Source organism: Bos taurus, chromosome 11 (assembly GCF_002263795.3).
Source record: "Bos taurus isolate L1 Dominette 01449 registration number 42190680 breed Hereford chromosome 11, ARS-UCD2.0, whole genome shotgun sequence".
NCBI classification, from domain to species: domain Eukaryota; kingdom Metazoa; phylum Chordata; class Mammalia; order Artiodactyla; family Bovidae; genus Bos; species Bos taurus.
Window position 1 is genome coordinate 98,223,172 of NC_037338.1, and position 13,989 is coordinate 98,237,160.

Genomic DNA, 13,989 nt, shown 5'->3' on the forward strand with positions numbered 1-13,989 from the left:
TCCTCAGTTTAGGGTGGAGAAGAGGCTAAGATCACAGGGCCAATTCTATCTGCCAGACCTGACGACTATGTGGGGCTCCAGGCAGTTGACTACCCCAACACGGGGTCTGTGGAAGGCCGTTCAACCCGAGAACCAGCTAACTCAGAAGTGAGGGGCCGGCTCCATCTGTGAGGGGCACAGAAATGGCACCTGTGGACGTGCCCGGCTCCATGCCTCCTGCAGATCCTCTGTTCACAGGTCATGCCCAGGAGGGAAAGGGCCTGCCCTCATCACAGTGAGGGCCTGATGGGGGCCAGACCAGACCCAAAACCAAGCCCAGGGCCCATCTCACCTCACCCAGCTTGTCGATGCCACCCTCGTTGATGACGTTCAGGTTCATGTCGGTGACTTCCTTGAAGAAGACATCCCGCACTTCTGTGAAGCCCTGGCTTGTGGGAACCATGAGGGCCTCCAGGATGGACGGGATGTAGGGCTGGACGTGGTTCCGGACACAAACCTCCGCCTTGGGGAGGATGGAGGCTGCGCCGAGGGAGCCGGTTAGCGGACGGCACTCCCAGGAGCAACCCCCACTGTCCCAGGTCCCTAGGCTAGAGGCAGGCGGCTGTGTCACTCTTTAGAGAAGACCACTGGTGACAACATGAGCAAAGGGAAGGGTTCTTGAGGAATGGTTAACAGTGAAGCACAGATAACAAGGCATCTTCAGGTCGGATCCTCAAATTCCTGAAACTATGATGTCCAGAGATGAAGAAAATGGCCATGTAAAGGTCTCAAGGTCAGCAGTTTCTCCATTTAGATGGAGGAAGAGAAAACCCACCCTTGGGAGCCGGAGCGGGATCTTGCTCCTTTGTTTTTTTTTTTTTTGCTCCTTTGTTTTTTAAAAAAAAATGAAAAAACGCTCCAGTGGATTCAAGGAGTCTCTGGGTTGTGCAAACCCTGAGCCCAAATTCTGCTCTGGCTCAGCCTAAACTGTGGACAGGGACAATCTCCAAGAGGTCCCACCAAGGCATTTTCACCCAAGGGTGCTCTGACGTCCCTCCTCCTCCCCTGTCCAGCTAATGCTGCTTGTTCCACACAATAAATGTCAGCTCAGTGTCCTCGCCAGCTCACGCCGAGTACAAGTGGTACAGAGTAACCCTCGGGGAACTAATGACCGCCACAACCATGGCCAGGGGGTGTGTGCTGGGCGCGGCAGTGAGCAAAAGGATCCCACCAGGCTCAGGACAGAAAGGAGGACCACCTGACCCGGGAAAGGACAGGCAGGCTCAACGTGGGCCACCCGAAGTCCAGGTGATGTTGCTAAAATGGCCCATAATAAATCTGATTGCCCGAAGATGAACAGAAGGCCGGAACCTCCTAACATCACTTAGGTCACCAAGATCTGGGTCTACAGAGACAAAAGCCACCTGGACTTCCCCAGTGATCCAGTGGTTAAGGCTTCCTGCAGTGGAAGCGCATGTTCGATCCCTGATCAGGGAATGAAGATCCCACTGGCTGTACATGAGGCCAAAGGAAAGAAATAACAGCCATCAAATGACTCACAGGGGTTGGAAGAACAAGGGCTCAGATTTAATTCTGGCTTTTAAAAAATAATCAGTGAATCAAGTCATCGCTGTGACATGTACATGGATCCCTGAAAGAGGCAGGAGGGAGGCCTGACCCCCGAGGGTGGGTGGTCCCAGCCCGCCCACCCCGTGATGCCAACCAGAGCAGGTGGCCCACCTACCTCGGATCTTGCTGGCCAGGTGCTCCTTGGAGGTGATGATCTGGTCCATGTCGGTGCGGATGACCGCCTCCATGGCCGGCCGGGCCAGCTGCAGCTTGGACAGCACCGCCTCAAAGCGTGCCTTGGCCTGTTCGTACACCATGCGGTACACGGCATCCGAGATCTGTGGGCAGGGCATCGGCGTCGGTGTCAGCGTCCAGCTGGGGGTGCCGGGCAGCCGTGGGCCCCCCACCCCCACTCCTGAGCCCAGACCACCCACCTGGATCCACTGCCGCTGTCGCTCCTGCGGTTTCCCCTTCAGCCGGGGGATCAGCTCTGCCTTCAGCTCAGGGCCCAGCTCCTCCATCACCAGGTTACTCAGGATCTGGGACCGGGAGGCAGGGGCAGGGTTCGGAGCATGCCCAGCCCCTCTCCACGTTCCGGCAAACCCGGCCATTCAAGCCCCCCTCAAAGCTGCCCTTTGCTCCACGTCCCCACTGCCCTGTCTCCCAAGCATCCTTCCCAGAGGCCCCGGATGGTCTGCTTGGCTGTCCTGCAGGATCCAGCAGGGGCCCCAGCTCAGGACCTCTGCGCGTGCAGCCTCCCCATCTAGAATACTCCCCCAGCCCTGCTTGCCGGCACACGGAAGTCAAATGTGTTTCTCCTGCTAGACAGAGAGCTCCCTAGGGGCCAGGACTGTGCCCCTCTTATTCTCAGTGGCACCCAGCCCCTAGGCCAGGGTTGGTGCTTGGGTAACAAACTGAACAAAAATAACCACCTGTGTGGCCCACCTCAGCCTCCACCCGTCCGAACCTAAGCTGGTAATCTGGGTCCAAACTGCAGCCAGTGCCCTGGGGCCCGCCGGCGTGCTCAGTCCACCCTCTGGGCCCCGGGCGGACTTCCGCAGCCTCCCCAGCCTTACCTGAACCTCGTTCCCACACAGCATCTCCCAGGTGCCGTACAGCTCCTTGGACTGGCGGTACATGCGGATGGCGTCCGTGAATGCAGGGCCCTCCACCTTGGAGTCTTCGGGAATCCCTGCCCGGGGAGAGGGACAGAAGGAGGAGGTTGGCAGGATGGCCCCCGCCCCAGGCCCCCACTCTCTTGCAGTAACAGCGACAGGAGAGGTTGCAGTGACAGTTAACAGCAGTGACAATCCGCCAGCAGCAGCAAGACAACCCTCCTTCGCACCCTCCTCATCTCCTTAAGCCCTCCCACCAGTGCAACACGTGGGCAAAGTCGTTGCTTCTGCTTTCACAGATGAAGAAACAGGTTCCAAGGTCAGGCCACTACCAAGGGGCCAAGGCCAGTGAGTGGCAGAGCCAGGACCACTGGGGGAGCCCACCCTCCCCCCACCAGGAGAGGCCTCGAAACACAGCAGAGCGGGTACCAGAGGCGCCCAGAGACCCTTCCTCCATCAGGGGCCTGCACACTCCCCCCATAGAGGGCCAGATGGTAAATGCACGCAGCTTTGCAGGCTGGTGACCTCCGTCCCAGCCATTCCACCCGCTGCTGTAGCAGGAAAGTTAGCGCAGACAGGGTGTGAACGAACAGGCCAATAAAACTGGATTTACTCAGACAGGCGATGGGCCCAATTTGGCTCCCTGGCTGTTATTTGCCAAGCCTTGTGGAAGATCATCGAACCCTAAAGGGCCTCAGCGTTCCCTTCTGAACAGTGAGAACTATGACCAGCCTGACCGCTCACACCCATGGAGGGGCTGCAGGGACCACAGTGTGGACTGGGAAGGCCAGGGCCCGGCTGCAGGCCTGGTGGGCACTCCCTGCGCCAGGAACTGCAGCCCCGACTGGCTCCTGGGGCCCTGGGTCCGCTGTGCCCACCGCTGTGCACCCGGGAGGCTGGGAACACCATTCTGCTGCCTTTGTTAGAGGAGGTGGCGGTGGGGGCCCAGAGGAGTTTGCCCACCTCCCCCGTGCTGATCAGGGGGTTGCTGAACAAGACGTGGACCTCCGCCTGGGTGCTGGGGAGGCAGGCTGCAGGAAGTTGCAACATCTGACTTTGGGAAGACGTGGTTAAACACCTCAGAGCCTGGCAGGAGGCGGCCCCCTGCCTGGCCTTGTGCCTCTGACCGCTGTGTCCCCAGAGCCAAACAGCAGCCGGGGCCTCTAAAATCCCAGCTCCCACTGTGATGACTATGGAATGAGTCACCCCCACAGAGAAAAAGCCCCTCTCTGGCGTGGAGAGGGCCTCTCCTCCCACCATCCGGGTGACCCAGGAATCACTGCCGTTCAGGGCTGGAGTGGGGCTCAGCAGTGGACAAACTGGCCTGGAACCCAGCCTGGCAGTGGCAGCTCCCAGGACTGGGATGGGGCCATGAGCATTTCAGAACCTGCACCCAGGAGGGAGTGACGAGGGCAGAGCAGGAGGGTCCCACAGAGCCCTGGGGCAGGTGCTGCCCAGCTGGGCTGGGGGAGGAGGCAGGCTTAATTAAGGAGGGAGACACTGTCTCCCTGAGACCGGGTTTTGCCTAGAAAATCCAGCTGTGTGTTATACACGCAGCCTCTCTCATGCACGGGCACTTGCATTCTGCAGACAGCAAGCTGGGCGTGCTGGGCAGGGGCCGCTTTCCAGGTGGCAGGACGGGCTGGGCATCAGCAAGGAGGCGGGTGACATCCCAGGCTCTGGCCGGTCAGACGTGCAGCCTCAGACCCTCAGGACATCCCTACTCTGCATGCCGAGGGGCTGAGTCAAAAGTGAGGGTGGCCTCTCCTGAGCCCTCCCCCCAAGCCTGGCTGTTGGGGACTGACTCGTGTCCCGACAAAGTACTGCGCTGAAGTCCTGACCCCCAGCTGCTCGGAAAGGGGCCATGTCTGGATGCGGAAACTTAGGTGCATGCGTGTGCATGCTCAGTCACTTCAGTCGTGTCCGACTCTGCGTGACCCCCTGGTCTATAAACCCACCAGGCTCCTCTGCCCATGGGCTTCTACAAGCAAGAATACTGGAGTGGGTTGCCATTTCCTCCTCCAGGGGACCTTCCCGACCCAGGGATTGAACCTGCATCTCTTGCGTCTCCTGCATTGGCAGGAGGGTTCTTTACCACTAGCGCCCCCTGAGAAGCCCAGGACTTAGGTAATTAAGTTAAAAGGAGGGGATTAGGCCGGGCCTTGGTCCGATATGACTGGTGTCCTTATAAGAAGAAATCTGGACAAAGAAACAGGGCACACACAGAGCAGGGACTATGCGATGACCCCAGGAAGACGCTGGCTGCCTCCTAGTCAAGGAGACTCAGAAGAAAACACCCTGCTGACACCTGGATGTGGGGCTTCCAGCGTCCAGAACTGTGCAAAAGCTGACTTCTGCTGTTGAAGCCACCCAGGCTGTTACGGCAGCCCCCGTAGACTGAGGCCGAGACCCCACACGCATTCCCGCACGCAGCTCTCAGAGGGGCCGGTGGCTCTCAAGGCCCAGGGAAGCAAAGTCACACAATCACTAGAGGGTGGCTGCCCCAGGCTGGAACCCGGGCCCACTGGCTCCAGCGAGACCTGGAGGCTTCCCGCCCGCCCGTGGGGTCCTTGGGGTCAGGCTGAGAAAGGAAGCGGCACTCCTCAGTCCCGCAGAGGAGGCGGGGACAGCGGGCAGACAGGAAGAGGCCTTGACCTCGGCACCCCCGGCCCACCCTGAAGCCCAGCTCAGCGCCCCTGCTGCCCCCAGCTGCTCCAGGAATGCAGGATGTGAGGGGGACCCTGGACAAGCTGGCGTCCACCCAGCTTGGCCTCCTCCGGCCCTCCCCACCAACTTCCTGGCAGCCCCCGGAATGAGCAATTCCAGGCCCCACAAATTCCAGACCCAGCCTCCGAGGAAGCTGAGAACTTTCCCACAGTTCTGGGGCGGGGGAGGGGCGGGGGAGGCTCCTCTGAAACCGCCCCATCAGCTCCTGACACCGAGTTGCAGGACGCCCCTGCTCCCCACCCGGCCCCAGCAGCTCTCCCCCGGCCTCCCCGCCTGCCCACAGACCCGCTCAGCCTCCCAGCTCAGCACTCGCTATGTGCCAGGCACAGGGCCAAGAGCTCTCCCCAGGACCCGCCCATTGATTCCTCCCCATAATCTAGCAATCTAGTTGATCACAACCACCATTGTGCATGTGGGGAAATGAATGTCAGCTCTTCTTCCCGCTGGTCGGTCCCCACCCAGCTTGGCCTGGGGTCACCTGGCCAGGTCTGCCATTAGCCTTGGAAACTTGGAGACGGAGGGGCCTGGGCCAGGGACAAAGGGGAGGACGGGAGGAGAAAAGGTACCCCGGGTCAGGCGGTCAGAGCCCAGATCACTCCGCCCAGTCCTAGCCCCGCAGCCCCCAGGGACCTGGAAACAGGAGGCCCTTTGTGGATGGCAGGGCTTGGCCTGACCAAAGACCTGGTTCCTGCCGCCCAGCAGATTCCAGCCAGGGCAGAGGCGGCCCTGGAGAGTGGAGAGGACAGAGGACAGGTGAGGTGAGCCAAGTCACCGCACGGCCCGCCTCTAGGCGTGGGTGCCCATGGTCTGGCCTCCAAGTGGAGCTGTGCCCGAGGTGCGCCAGCAGCCAGGGAGGGTGGAGCAGAGATGGGTCGGGATGGTGGGGGGAGCGGTGGCCCAGTCACCAGGAGGGAAGCTCAGGGTCTGGGACATGGTTGTTCCTCCCTCAGGGGCAGAAAGCCCCTTGTCCCCCACACCCTCCCACCAAGAGACAATCAAGCCTTTCTGATCAAACTCCTCTGAGCCTCATGAGGCCCTCCAGACCTGACCCCAGTGCCTCGCCAGTCCCATTTCCGGGCACCCCCTCCCAAGTTCAGGGCCTCATGCGTCTTCCTCTGAAGCGCCCCCACGCCACGCATCCCTTCATGCTCGCTGCGATCTCTGTCTGGAACACACCTCCCTCTGTTCTAGAATTATGCATCCTTCAGGTCTCAGCTGAACCACTGCCTCCTCAAGGATGCTGCCTTCATCAGCCCCTCCTCCCATACAAGCTCAGCAAACCCCCAGTATATACACACCCTCCAAGCTCCCTGGGTGGCTCCCACCCAGCACCTAGCACAGTCCTGACTCATCACCCCCTGGTGTCCTCGTCTGTTTAACATCTGTCCCCCCTATCCCTAGGCTGCTGGCAGTGAGTTGGGGGAGGGACCAGGTCTTGCTTCCCTGTTGCACTCTCAGCACCCAGCCAGGCCTGGGTCTGGCTCAGAGAAACACTGAAAGGTTTGTTGAATGAGTAAGTGAGGTGGAAGAGACCTTGTAACTTTATAGACGAGAACGAGGCCCTGAGTGGGGAAGTGAAGTTCCTACACTACCAGGCAGGTCAGTGATAAGAAAGAAATGACACCATAAAAAAATCTTTACCAAGAACTGTGAATCTTCCTAAACCCTCTCAGACACAGGAGAAAATATTGTCCCCATTTTACAGAGGCTCCAAGAGGCAAGTTGGTCTCCTAAGATCATGTTGCTGGAAAGTGGCAGAATCAGGGTTTTTATTCTGTGATTCAGGAGCTCAACAACCACATCCCTCGGAAACAATTTCCTATATTTTTTTCTCAGCGTCACAGAACAGTCTTCATCAAGGGAGAGGGTTAAGGGCAGCATGACAATGGTTTCCAAAAACCAGAAGGAAAAGTGGTGGTTGGTGGTTCAGTAGCTAAGTCACGTCTGACTCTTTTTAACTCTATAGATTCTCGCCCTTCAGGCTCCTCTGTCCATGGGATTTTCCAGGCAAGAATACTGGAGTGGGTTGTCATTTCCTTCTCCAGGGGATCTTCCCCACCCAGGGATTGAACCTGGGTCTCCTGCATTGCAGGCAGATTCCTTACCAACTAAGCCACCAGGGAAGGTCAACTGAGCCACCAGGGACATTAAGGGCAAAAGGTCCGTCTAGTCAAGGCTATGGTTTTTCCAGTAGTCATGTATGGATGTGAGAGTTGGACTATAAAGAAAGCTGAGCACCGAAGAATTGATGCTTTTGAACTGTGGTGTTGGAGAAGACTCTTGAGAGTTCCTTGAACTGCAAGGAGATCCAACCAGTCCATCCTAAAGGAAATCAGTCCTGAGTGTTCACTGGAAGGACTGATGCTGAAGCTGAAACTCCAGTACTTTGGCCACCTGATGTGAAGAGCTGACTCACTGGAAAAGACCCTGATGCTGGGAAAGACTGAAGGCGGGAGGAGAGGGGGATGACAGGATGAGATGGTTGGATGGCATCACTGACTCAATGGACATAAGTTTGAGTAAACTCCGGGAGTTGGTGATGGACAGGAGGCCTGGCGTGTTGCAGTCCATGAGGTCGCAAAGAGTCGGACACGACTGAGCGACTGAACTGAACTGACCTGACCGTGGTTTCTAAAACCCCAGAAGGAAAAGGAAAACGGCTCATAAAGCAGGGGTGCCACACCACAGTCGGCCACTAGGTGTCACCACTCAGCAACGCACCCGGTAACCCCTCCCAGCTCCCGGGGCCTCAAGGGGTGGCTCACCATTGTTGCAGTGTCGGACACAGTCCTGCAGGACGGCCTGCCACTTGTCCTGCTCGGCTTCCGTCATCATGCAGAAGTAGTAGTGACGCGCTGAAGGATGCCAGAGGATGAGCGGGAACTGCGTGGGGCACTTGAGAATGGGGGCAGAGCCCGATTTCGGTGTGGTCCCTGTGGAGACAGCACCCACTAAGCGGCTGCCCTCTGTGGCTTCCCTCGGCCAGAGAACGGCCAGCAGCTGACCCCTCGCCCTGCCCCTCTGGGTCCAGAGAGGGCTGGCCTGTCCCAGAATGACCAGAGTCCATGGGGAGGCCGCTTCTCTCAGTCTCCACAGCTTGGCTAAGAGAAGGCCTGCCCCCCCTGCCCCACCGGCAGCAATTCTTAGCATTGGTAATGCGTCCACCTCCCTGGGGTCAAGTTCTAAACTCTACGCAGGAGGCACAAATAACACAGGGCTGGAGCCCTCAGGGTCAAGGGCCAAGCATTACTATCTTGGGTTTCCCTTCAAATTTCAGCTGCAGAAGCCAAAGGGTGGCTTAAATGTCCAAAGTAGGAGGGAGGCGTGGGGGCAGGGGATACAGAATAAATAAAAGGGGGTTTTTTTCTCTCTGTTTTGTCCGCATGGATATTCGAGATCCACAGAGATAAGTGGTCCTGGGCTGTGACCTGGTCACTCCTGTTAATAACAGGACAATGGCAGTTCTTCTTTGGGTCCTGGCTCTGGGTCCCTGTGCTAGGCTCACCACACACACAGCACCTCGTGGGGTCTCCACAACACCCCAAGGTCAGCCCTCCCAGTGCAGGGGCTGGAATCCAGGAAAACCAGACTCTAGCTGAGTCCTCGATCACCAAGTCCCACACAGGGGCATCTCACTACCCCTTGGTCTCCTTGGGATCAGCTAAGAGGTGGACGTGATCCCACAAAGCTTCTGGGTGTCTCTGATGGGGTGGGGTCACCTAGGATGGCTCCCCACAAATGCAGCGTTGACTTGGCAGCTTACAAAGTGGGGCACCTGGATCATCTTCTCCGGGAACCTCTCAGGGACCCAGGAAGGGACAGGGTACAGAGTAAGCCCCCTGCACAGCTGTGATCACCAGGCTCAGGAAGTGGGGGCTGGGTGGGACTCACACTGGCGTGGCCCCAATTCCCTGGGTGACTTCAGGCAAATCCCTCTCAGGCCCCCCCCCTTGGAGGTTCAGGTTGTGCTGGGCACTTGCCACAGCTCTAGCCCAGCTGCTGTTCCTGCAAACATGGAGTTCCAGAACCAGGGATGCCCCCCACACTCTACGGCCAAATCCCTGGGCACTTGGCCTGGGATGGGTGGTCCCTTTACCTGGTAAAGAGTTGCCAACGAGTTCCAGGTACTGGTCCAAGGAGGTGAGGATTTTGTAGCCCGCACTGTTGATGACAGCTCGGGGTGGGATCTGCCGCTCATAAGCCTGAGGAGGGGGCAAGAGAGATGGTGGAGGCAGCTACAGGTATGGCCAAGCCCAAACCCCATGTCTCTACCCGGCCCCAGGGCCCCACTCAGTGTTCCCTGCCCAAGACAGGGAGGAGGAGGAGGAGGAGGAGGAGAGGAAGAGAAGAGAGAGATGGAGTTTGATCATTATTGTGACTAGAGGCAACATGGTGTCCTGAGCAGCACCCAGGCTCGGGGCTCAAATCCTAGCTTCACTAAGTACTACGTGTGTGATGTCAAGAATAACACCTCCTGTGCTTTAGTTTGGGCGTCCCTGGTGGCTCAGCAGTAAAGAATCCACCTGCCAATGCAGGATACACCGGTTCAATCCCTGGGTCAGGAAGATTCCCCTGGAGAAGGAAATGGCAACCCACTCCAGTATTCTTGCCTGGAGAATCCCATGGACAGAGGAGCCTGGTGGGCTATGCACCACTTAGCAACTAAGTAACAGCAACATGCTTTAGCTTCCTCATCTATAAAACCGGGGTGATAATAGTTCCTACCCCACAGGGCTCCCTAAGCACCCAGGGAGATAACTGGGTAACGTTTAGCACAGTGCCCGCCACAGCAAGGGTCAGTAAGCGACCTGATGTGATTATGGCTGGGTTCGCCAAAAAATTCATTTGGGGTTTTCCGTAACATCTTACAGGAAAAAAACCTGGAAAATCGTTTTGGCCAACCTAATGTTATCACCACTGCTACTGCCGCCTCTACAAGGAGCAGCTGTCACTAGCCTAGTGGTAGGCAACTATCATTACCTACCAGGTACTGTCCTATGGGCCCTGAATGCTTTATTTCACAGAATTCTCACAATCCAGAGGTGAGCACCATTACGAGCCCCAACATCACATAACTGGTAAGGTAGCCAACCTAAGACGTGGACCTGGCCTGTCAGCCTCTAGAGCCCAGGGTTTTTGATTACCCTGAACTGCCCACTAACTTTCTAGGTCCTGAGCACCACACAAGGCCCCTTGGGAGGAGAATATATTCATTGGAAGGACTGATGCTGAAGCTCCAATACTTTGGCCAGCTGATGCGAAGGGCCGACTCACTGGAAAAGACCCTGATGCTGGGAAAGATTGAAGATAGGAGAAGAGGGTGACAGAGGATGAGACGGTTGGATGGCACCATTGATTCAATGGATATGAACTTGGGCAAACTCCAGGAGATAGTAGAGGACAGGGAGGCCTGGCACGCTGCAGTCCATGGGGTCACAAAGAATTGGACACGACCGAGCGACTGAACAACTGCTTTCTTAGACCAGTGGGAACAAAAAATAGTTCTGATGTAGGTGCTCATACAGCAGGGCTGCCATGCTGCACCCTGCCACTAGGGGTCACCACCCAACATATTTCTTGAGAGCAGCTGAAACCTCCCAGGCAATGATTTTCAAAGTGGTCCCTGATGAGCAGCATCAAAGTCACATGAGAACTCGTCAAAAATGCATATTCTTGGCCCCACTGCAGACGTGAATCAAATGAGGGTAGGCCCAGCAACATGGTGTGTGTTGTTGTTTTTTGGAATTTTTTTTAATATAATTTATTTATTTATTTGGAGGTTTATTTTTTAATGGAATTTATTTTTTAATTGAAGGATAATTGTTTACAGAATTTTGTTGTTTTCTGTCAAACATCAACATGAATCAGTCACAGTTAGCAACCTGTTTTTACACCAGCCTTCCAGGTGATTCTGTGCACTGAGAACTGCTGCCCTGAGGCATCGGTTGCTCCTGACTGCTTATGTTCAGTTCAGTTCAGTTCAGTCGCAGTCATGTCCAACTCTTTGTGACCCCATGAAGTCCATCACCAACTCCTGGAGATCACTCAAACTCACGTCCATCGAGTCAGTGATGCCATCCAGCCATCTCATCCTCTGTCGTTCCCTTCTCCTCCTGCCCCCAATTCCTCCCAGCATCAGAGTCTTTTCCAATGATTCAACTCTTCACATGAGGTGGCCAAAGTATTATTCTACTGCAAGGAGATCAAACCAGTTAACCCTAAAGGGAATCAACCCTGAATATTCACTGGAAGGACTGATGCCGAAACGGAAGCTCCAATACTTTGGCCACCTGATGCGAAAAGCCCACTCAATGGAAAAACCCCGATGTTAGGAAAGACTGAAGGCAAGAGCAGAACGGGGTGGCAGATGATGAGATGGTTAGATAACATCACCGACTCAGTGGACATGAATTGGAGCAAACTCTAGGAGATAGTGGAGGACAGAGGAGCCTGGTGGCTGCAGTCCCATGAGGTCGCAAAGAGTCAGACACAACTGAACGACTGAACAACACTAATTTGCCTCAAAACAGAGTGCTCAAGCCTGTCCTTTGGCTGTTCTAGAGGAATGTGTGGCAGAAGAAGTTGGGTCTGTAGTTCAACCAGGTTGGTCTTCCCCGAGGGCCCAAGGCAAAGGACACTCATCCCCAGACTGGCAGTCCAGTGGTTAAGAATCTGCCTGCCAATGCAGGGGACACGGGTTCGATTCCTGGTCCAGGAAGATTCCACCTGCTGCTGGGCTATTAAGACCGAGCACCCTAGAGCCCGTGTTCTGCAACAAGAGAAACCACTGTAACAAGAAGCCCATGGACCACAGCTAGAGAGCAGGCCCCACTCGCCACAACTAAAAAAGCCCACACACAGCAACAAAGACCTAACGCAACCAAAATAAATAAATTTTTTAAAAAAGGACAGTCATCCCCCAGCTTCCCTGCTTCAGGCAGGGAGTTGCGAGCAGAGGCATCAGGAAGGAAAAAAGACAGGACCAGCACCCAGGAGTGCTCTGAGGCAGGGGAATGGCCAGTTTGCTGTGACTGTGGAAGCCCAAGGCAGGAAGGGGGCTGATGGGGGAGGAGGGCCCTGGAGGTGGAGAGACTGGGAGGGCCATGGGGATGAGCCGGTGCCAGTGATGGGCTGCTTCTTGGGGGAGAGGCAGAGTGAAAGGGGACCCCCAGCGAGCCGGGTGCCTGGATGGGTGAAATGCCACTCAGAGAGGGGGCCCCCAGCTTTAGGCAGGCAGGAAAGGGTGAAGGGAAAGATGCTGAGGTTTGGCTTTGCATCTGGTGACAGCGAGACGGGCGCGGTGGCTGGCTGAGGGTGGACATATGGGGTCTCACGTTCAGGAGTCGGGGGGCATGCAGCATTAACGGTCGCAGAGTAGGGGGCTGCGGGGATGTGGAAGAAGCGCTGGGCCGGCCCGGGGGGCCCGGGGGGCGCCTCACCACTTTGTTCTCGTAGAGCACCAGCCCGTAGTTGTGCGGCACGAGGCTGAAGCGGTTCCTCCACTTCTTGTTGTCCTCCTGGTACTGGAAGAGGTTCCCTGAGAAGATGATGCGCTCCTCCAGGGGCACCTGTGGGCGGCGAGGGGCGGGGAGTGAGGCCGTCCGCCCTGACGTCACTCCTCACCGAGGCCTGCGAGGCAGCGCGGCGTCACACCCATTTGGCAGATGGGGAAAATGGGGCTGGGGAGCAGCGAAGGCCCCCACCCCACTCTAGGTCCAGCCAGAGGCACTGTGATGCCGGGACTAGAGTGCAGGCCAAGCACTGTGACGGGGGAGCCAGGCAGGACCCCGCTCCGTCCTGGCCCCAGCAGACACGGCGGCCTCCTCGGGACAGTCTCCAGAGCCCGAGGCAGGCTGCTTCCCCGTCCACTCCCCCTGCAGTGTGACTGTGCCACGGTCACTCCGGCTGGAGGGGACAGGCCCGCCGGCACCTGCTCTGGGCCTGTTTCCCCTCAGGGCAACACAAACTTGACGGAGGTGGTGCCATAGAGCTTCCCCAGCTCTGACAGGTGACAAGATGGTCTCCACAAACCCGGATGGGGGAGGAGGGGACTTCAGCCCAGAGTGTTCCCATCTGACCAACACCCTGGCAGACTCGTGCCCAGCGTGGGCAGCAGAAACACTGAGACCTCCCTGCAAAGCCCTAGCTTTGACTCTACCACAGCCTCAGTGTGACTTCAGGCCTGCCCCATCACGTCTTTGAGCCTCAGTTTCCTCATCTGTAAAATGGGACAGTGACAGCCGCAACGAGACGTGCAGGGATCATGCAGGCAGTTGGCACCGGGCAGGCAGTACAATACACAGGAGCTGCCATGACCACTACTGGGGTTCTGTCTACGTCAGTCTCCCGGCTCCTCAGACTGACATTTGGGTAGGAGGAAGGGAGAATAAACAGCCTGAGCACCGGGGAAGCTTCCGGAAAGGAGATAACAGGAGGCCAAGAGGGAACAGCCCTGCTCCTGGGTGGGAGGAGCACAGGAGTCAAGGGTTCCTGTCTCTCAGAAGCCTCCGTCTGCTCTACAACAAATATGGGGCCTTCTGCAAAAGCAACATGTGTCCTGTGTAATAAAGGGAGAAGGTATAATTTGACTGGGGCCTAA

The 13,989-nt window shown here is 56.9% G+C and overlaps 1 protein-coding gene across 1 annotated transcript in view; it reads right to left on the minus strand.

The window, feature by feature from the left end:
• NIBAN2 (niban apoptosis regulator 2) overlaps positions 1–13,989 on the minus strand; it is a 52,482-nt gene that overhangs the window by 3,972 nt on the left and 34,521 nt on the right. The window contains exons 3-9 of the mRNA XM_002691626.5: positions 12,830–12,958; positions 9,487–9,592; positions 8,156–8,323; positions 2,625–2,740; positions 1,983–2,087; positions 1,724–1,886; positions 332–519 (exon numbers count right to left, since the gene is read on the minus strand). Of these exons, the coding sequence (XP_002691672.3) occupies positions 332–519; positions 1,724–1,886; positions 1,983–2,087; positions 2,625–2,740; positions 8,156–8,323; positions 9,487–9,592; positions 12,830–12,958 (975 nt within the window). The remainder of the gene's footprint in view (positions 1–331; positions 520–1,723; positions 1,887–1,982; positions 2,088–2,624; positions 2,741–8,155; positions 8,324–9,486; positions 9,593–12,829; positions 12,959–13,989) is intronic.